We start from the raw sequence: 7,475 nt of genomic DNA, 5'->3' as shown, positions 1-7,475 counted from the left end.
CCTATTTCCCATTGAATTAGCTTTACCTGCTAAGAAACAAATTCTTCTTTTGTTAAGCCACTGAGATGTATCTATTACAACAAATAAGATTATCTTAATTAATGCATATTAATTTTAATCTTGGAAATCTGATAAACATATTTATTAATCTTAATATTTACCTGTTGATTCTTTGATTATTTTCTGCATACAAATGATATTACCTGGTAATAAGAGCTTTGCTTATTTTCTTTTCTATATTTTACACATTTTATTTCTTTTTCTTGTACTACAGTACTAGCTGATGTCTCCTGTGCAATGTTGAATAAAACCAGCTATGGTGTACCATTTGCCTTGGTCTTGATAATGAAGGGAGTTATCTAACAGTTTACCATTAGCTGCTGTTCTTGGTGTAGGTATTTTGTATATATTCTTTATAATAATATGAAAGTTCCCTTGTTACTAGTTTGTAAAGAGATTTTATCATAAATGGATGTTATCTTATTTAATGATGTGTTTGCATCTTTGGAAAGATGTTTTTTCTCCATGAAATTGATAATGTGTGGATATATTTGTTTCATGAATTACATTGAATCATAACTTTACTGTCCTTGGCTGGGTTGCAAATCAAATAAACAGCAACAGTTTATCTTTGTTTACAGTTTTGCTATTTTGTTCATCATGGAATTTTTTTGTATTAGTTTTGATTTTTAAAAATATTACATTAAAATATTCTTTATCTCAAGTTCTGGGTTTGTTGGTGCTCCCTTAATTACTATACCTGAGACAGGTGAGTAAGTGCTGATCCAGCCCTGGAGAGAGCTTGGTCCAGGCCAAGTCTTTTTCTTGGTCTCCTGTGCCTGTGGAGGCTCCGATGTACTGGAGCTGGGCAGATGCCACCAGGCAGAGGATAGATTTTGTCGTAGCTCTTGTTAAAAGTGTTCTCATTTTTTATTAAGCCTCTGAGCATTTCTTCCTTTCTTGATAGCTCCAAAGTGCCTTTAAAGAGACAGTTTTAATATTTTATCCAGCTGTCTTTGTTATTCTCCTCCAGAGGCTCATTCAATATATTTATCCCATTGTGCCTCCAGAAATGATACTCTGGAATGTTTATTACTGTAAGATATAAAAACCTGAGTTGTCTGCTGAGCCAAGCCAGTGCCTGATGGCTGGCTCCTGGGTTACTTGATTCCACTGTGAGGCAACCAGACTGTCCCAGTTAACTTTACCAGGAGTAATGCTGAGAGGTCATCCTGCTTGGGAAATGACACAAACACAGAAACTCATTTCAAATGGCAAACTTTTAAAAATTGGATTTGTTTTTCAAGGACAGCTAATGCCTTTATAATCCAGGCATAGTTCCAAGAGTTTTTATATGGTAACTCATTAAATTCTCACAACCATCCTATGTGATAGATACCATTATGATCGGCTCCCTTTTGCAGAGAAGGAAGACAGGACTGGAAGTTCACTCACTTGCCTGTGGTCGCATGGGCAGAAAGTGGACAGCCAGGATTTGAGCTAGGTTTGCTTCCAATTCTATGGTTATAAATACTATACCTATTGCCTTTTAGGGTTGCAGAATGAAGTGTGGTTAGTGAGTGGTAGCACAGACCAATGATCAACAAAGCGTTCTCATATTAACCCAGTTTCCTCTCTCCTGCAGTGGCTCCTGTGAGTAGAACATGTAAAAGTTATAGTCCCTGTGTCCACAGCTAGCTAAAAGCTCATGCCCTAAATATGTTAATTGACCTCTGTAAGGATTTTTACCAGTAAAACCGCCTCATATATCGTTTGCATTCAAAACATATTGATAACTCTTGAAGGAGTTGGGATTATCTGAACATTGATTATGTATATGTGTTTCTTTAATTACTCCTTGCTTTCTTAAGGGATGCTTTTATCAATAGTACCCATCAACTGTATTAATTCTCAAGTGTGCCCCACTCAAGCTTGCAGACAATATGAAACAACATAGACAAATCACTTCAGTTAGCTGTGAAATGGTTTTGATGGGTTGGGCAGACCAGATTCTAGAGTTTTATATCCCTTGTGTTCTACAATTGAATTTAGTTCCAGGATTGTATTGAACAAATACAAACTTTCATCTTATTTGATGATACCTGGCTTACATAGAATTAATTTGGTTATTTTTTCTGGTTTCTTTTGAAAGAAGTATTGGCATAGGGCTCAGGAATGTAAAAGACTAAAAAAAAAACTGGACCAAGTAAAACATGACTTTTACTAGTGCCTTTTTTTTTTAAAAGGCTATATTTCTCCTTAAAAATGTGTGAAAATTTGCTACTTTTTGAAATCATAATAAAAAATATTTCAGCTTTGAGTTCTTTCTTCTCATCATTCTCCTTTTTCTTCTTTGTGATTAATTTAGTACTATCTTAGGCAAGATACATTTACAGGCAAATTATTTTCTTTGTCAAAAAAGAATCAAATTATGAATTTAAAATCTATTTCTTGCATCAGTTGAAAGAAAATCAAGTGCTTCAATAATGGAATCGACAAATGATGGATCTACCTATTGATAGCAGTTTGGATTACCTGGGAAGTCATCTCTGAGGTGGGGACCAGTGGGCATGAAGATTTTTAGGGAAGACATCTGGGACCAAACCATGTGGAAGGGAGGGCAGGAAGCACAGTGAGGTAGAAGGAGAAGCTGGGCTTTGTTGCAGTCTCAAAAAGGCCTCAGCTGGCCCCGTGGACACCCGAGGATGACTCTTCAGAGTTGCTCTGATTTGGGGCAAGGTTGTGGGCCTTCATCCTCTTCCTTCAACCAACTGCACAAGGAGCATGCGAGGAGAGGGAGTGAGGCTTTGGACCAGGCATTTCTCTTTAGTTAATGCAATTCCAGAAGAACCGACTGCTGCAGCAGTCCTGGACCCTGCAGAGTAAGTACTTCATTCTGCAGGAGGATCCGACAGCACACTGCAGCTCCACTCTGCTATTCACTTTTTCAGTTCTGGCTGTCTTACAAAAGCCAATGTTCCCCCTGTTTTTTGTGTGCCACTCCCTCCTTTGAGCATAGAACCCCCATCCATTCTAATCACCCACCTGTGCATTTTTATTCCTATATGCTTCTCAGGCTTCTCCCTTTGCCAAATTCTGTATTTACCACTCCTCCAGGTCCATTTCAAGAGACTTCTCCAGGGAGACTTCCATCACATCTCCAGCTCTCACCAATCACCCATGACACTCACTATTTAATAATTTGCAACTCATCATGAGATATCTCAATATATATCATGTATTTTGTTTCTATTTGTTTTTTTCTTTAAATTATAGCAAGACTATGATGGTTTCAGATTGTTTACAATCTCATAAGGAAATAACCCCTTTATTTTTCATGTTTTCTAGCATTTTGTAATACACACATTAGAGGCTCAAAAATACTTGTTAAATAAGTGGATCTCTGCTTAGCTCCTTAGCCAAGAATGTAGAGTGGGTGTAGCAAATGTATTGAATCACTATTTTAATTTCATAGTTTTAGATTTTTTATTTATGCCTATCTCTTCTGACATCCCAGATTTACTAATCATTCACTCAACAAATACGAATTGAAGTCTGTTGTGTTCTGACACCATTGTGAGCAAAGGTAATATGGTGGTGATGTAGCTTGACTGTGTCCCCACCCAAATCTCATCTTGAATTGTAGCTCCCATAATTTCCATGTGTTGTGGGAGGGAACCAGTGGGAGATAATTGAATCATGGAGGCAGTTTCCCCCATACTGTTCTCATGGTAGTGAATAAGTGTGATGAGATCTGATGGTTTTATAATGGGTTTCCCCTTTCTCTTGGCTCTCATTCTCTCTTGCCTGCCACCGTGTAAGATGTGCCTTTCACCTTCCACCATGATTGTAAGGCCTCTCCAGCCAAGTGGAACTGTGAGTCCATTAAACCTCTTCCTCTTTACAAGTTACCCAGTCTCGGGTACATCTTTATCAGCAGCATGAAAACTGACTAATAAAGGTGATGAACAAAACAAGGGACCTGCCATCACGGAGATTAAATTCCAATGAGAGGTGATAATGCAACTGAAACAGAGATGAGCAAGATGGTTACACAATGTGATAGCTGCTATGGCAGCAATAAACATAGTGCAGAGATGAAATATGCCACCTGAGGTCTAGGATGAGGTGATTTCGCCTTCAGAAGAAAATGATTTTGCTGTGACCCAAGAGAGAAGACAAGCATTTCAGGCAGAAGGAAGGGAATTCAGGAAGCAGAAATAACTCCGTGTCCTTTGGGAAATGGAAGCGTTCAGAGGGGTTAGATGGTAGTTTGCTCAGGGGAACATGGTAATGGAGGAGGATGGAGAAGGTGTCGTTCAGGGCAAAGGGGTTGAATTTTATCCTAGGAGCAGTGGCAAGGCAGAGAAGAGTGAAAGTTTATTGTCATTGTTACTTGTCTGTTTAAAATAGAGGATAGAGGCAGATTTGCGATGAAACTAATAAAGCTTAAGCTTCAGGACCCACCACTTGTGTGAGTCCTTTTAAGAACCTGGGAGGTGGCTCACACCTGTAATCCCAGCACTTTCGGAGGCTGAGGTGGGCAGATCATGAGGTCAGGAGTTTGAGACCAGCCTGACCAACATGGTAAAACCCAGTCTCTATTACAAATACAAAAATTAGCCAGGTGTGGTGGCACGCTCCTGTAATCCCAGATGCTTAGGAGGCTGAGGCAGGAGAATCGCTTGAACTCTGGAGGCGTAGGTTGCAGTAAGCCGAGATCGCGCCACTGCACTCCAGCCTGGGCGACAGAGCAAGACTGTGTCTCAAAAAAAAAAAAAAAAAAAAAAAGAAAACCAAACCTGGGAGCAACTGTAGCTTTTGTAGCTTTGTGTGTGTTCAAGGTCATGGTTTTATAAAATTGGCAATTGTTTACGACCACTCTCTTTTTCCATACTGACATCCCTTTCATCACACTCCCTTTTGTGGAGTGACATTGGAGTAGCCATGGTCATTTTTGATATCTGGCTCCAAGGAAGTTGACTGGTATACATCTAGCTTGGTCTTGGTGAAAAAGTTACATGGTTCATAGCCATTTCTGTGTTTGGCTAATGTTGTCAGCCATCTTAGTATAGGTGCTGCTTACCCAGTATTGTGACATGAAGGTGTATGACCATTGGTTTGCATTGCAATGTGAGTGTGTCTTACAGCACCCAACCCTGGGAGTAAGCAGGTAGTGGAAAGGAAAAGATTTGAGGTATATGTGGTGAATGCTAGTCCATGGAACATTCTAGTCATCAGATGATTACAATTCTAAGCAGAGGATTTATTCTTTATTTACACTTATCTTTTAGGATAACAAAGTACATTTATAAATGCCTATTTTTTTCCTTTTCAGATAAGAATTGTGTAAAATAGAACTTAGAATTCCTGTGTTTGTATGATAAGCAGTGAGGATATGTGTGCATATGTATACGTGTGAAGTTGCATGTGAAATTATCAATACAAAAACATCTATATTAAAAAGCAAATTTCCTCCAACCACACTACAAGTAAGATTGAATTACCTTTTTGTTATCTGTATAGGAAATGATATTACAAAAAAGTGTTATATGAGGATGTGATCAAAAGCGATGCAGTGAGAAATTTAAATTAAATGTATCATAGTAGTGTGTTCAGTGGATAATTTATAAAAATGGCTTTTCTATATATTTAGTTTTGTATTTAACTTTATATTTATTTTGGGGTTCTTTTTCTTTAAGCACTCCCTTCCCCAATTTTATAAGCTTCCAGCCTCACAAAGCCTGGATCCATCTCTGATGGGAATGATGCCATGGCCTGATTTCTGTTTTATGGAGGTGCTGGCTGGCATATGGAGAGCAGATCAAGAAGGAGCAAGAGTAAAATTAGAGACATGATGTCTTTGGATGTCTTTGCATCCAATGACAATTCTTTTGAATTGTTACTAACAAGGAACATCAAAATGGTCCAGTGTTGTCACTGGTCTTCATTCGTTGCTTTGCAGAGTCAACAGAGTATCTGAAGCGGGATTGATCCTGAGTACCACAGCACCACTTCTCAGACTTTAATGTGCATATGTGTCCCTTGGGAGTAGGTCTGGGGTGCAGCCTGGGATTCTGCATTTCTAGCAAGTCTTCAGGTAGTCCTGTGGCTGGCTCAAGGACCACATTTGGAGTAATAAGGTAGCAAAACACTAGGGATCTAGAGGCAGACTGGCTGTGTTTGAATCTTCACTTCACTGCAAACTTTGTGACTTGTTAAGTTATGTAAACTTTCTAGTCCTCAGTTTTCTCATCTATAAATAGGGATGCTCATAGTAGAATCAATCATTCAAGTTATTGTAAAGATTAAATGAGACACTTCATGTTAAGAGTTTATCACAATATAAGGGTAAAAAAAATGCTAGGTATATTTGTTCTTGCTACAGACAGCCCACTTGGCTTTTTGGGCCAAACTTGACAACGACATCTTATGAAGGGTTACTGAAGTTTCTTATGTGTGTTGAAAGAAAGAAAGGGCCTACCCCTACAACACAGGCTAAGTAAAATTAGTCTGGTCAATGCAAACTTATAAACAATGAAATATATTTGCAAATCAAAATTACCAAGTACGATAAATATTGAGTTCAGTCAGAAATGTGCTAGGTGTTGATAAATCACAGATTGTTGTATCCAGAATGGAAGTTAGAAGATCTTGTATTCCAATTGCTTCATTCTGCAGACAAAACAGAAACAAACAAACAAACATAAGGCTCTCCCTGAGGGATTGTGGCTTTGGTCATCACATTCCCTGTGGGTCATGTCTCCTAACTAAAAAGCAATAGAAACCGTGATTGAAGTATTTTATTAATGCTTTGCAATCTATAGAAAGCAATCTTTATTCAACCCCCCTTATTATTGCTGTGGGTTAAATTGTGTCCTCCCAAAAACACATGTTTAAGTCCTAACCCCATACCTGTGAATGTGGCTTTTTTTGGAAACAGGGTCTTTGCAGATGTAATCGAGCTAAGATGAAGACATTAGGGTGGGCTCTAATCTAATATGACCAGTGTGTTCATAAGCTGATGTGAAGGTAGAGACATACAAGGGGAAGGCCATGTAATGACAGAGACAGAGTGGAGCCATGCAGCTGCAAACCAAAAAATGCCAAGGACTGACAGCCACCAGCAGAATCTAGAAGAGTCAAGAAAGGATTCTACTGGAATCTCAGGAGGAACACGGCCCTGCTGACACATTGATTTCCAACTTCCAGCTTCCAGAGTTGTAAGAGAATAAATTTCTATTGTTTACGTTGTTGTTGCCCAGGCCGGAGTGCAGTGGCTCGGTCTCGGCTTACTGCAACCTCCAACTCCTGGGTTCAAGTGATTCTCCTTCCTCAGCCTCCCGAGTAGTTGGGATTACAGGTGCGCACCACCATGCCCAGCTAATTTTTGTGTTTTTAGTAGACAGGTTTTCACCAAGCTGGTCTTGAACTCCTGACCTCAGGTGATCTGCCCACCTCAGTCCCCCAAAAGG

General features: G+C 39.2%; 1 protein-coding gene across 2 annotated transcripts in view; it reads right to left on the bottom strand.

Annotated features, from left to right (window-relative positions):
• Nucleotides 1–5,242: 5,242 nt before the first annotated feature.
• Nucleotides 5,243–7,475, bottom strand: part of MBNL2 (muscleblind like splicing regulator 2) — a 180,392-nt gene continuing 178,159 nt past the window's right edge. For both annotated transcript variants that reach the window (XM_054446394.2, XM_063651065.1), the window contains one exon: nt 5,243–6,675. In XM_054446394.2, coding sequence (XP_054302369.1) covers nt 6,671–6,675 — 5 coding nt within the window. In that variant the 3' untranslated portion in view covers nt 5,243–6,670. The remainder of the gene's footprint in view (nt 6,676–7,475) is intronic.

The sequence above is a fragment of the Pongo pygmaeus genome, chromosome 14 (assembly GCF_028885625.2).
Source record: "Pongo pygmaeus isolate AG05252 chromosome 14, NHGRI_mPonPyg2-v2.0_pri, whole genome shotgun sequence".
Lineage (NCBI taxonomy): Eukaryota > Metazoa > Chordata > Mammalia > Primates > Hominidae > Pongo > Pongo pygmaeus.
The sequence above is the reverse complement of the archived record's forward strand: the minus strand, read 5'-3'. Positions and strand labels throughout refer to the sequence as shown.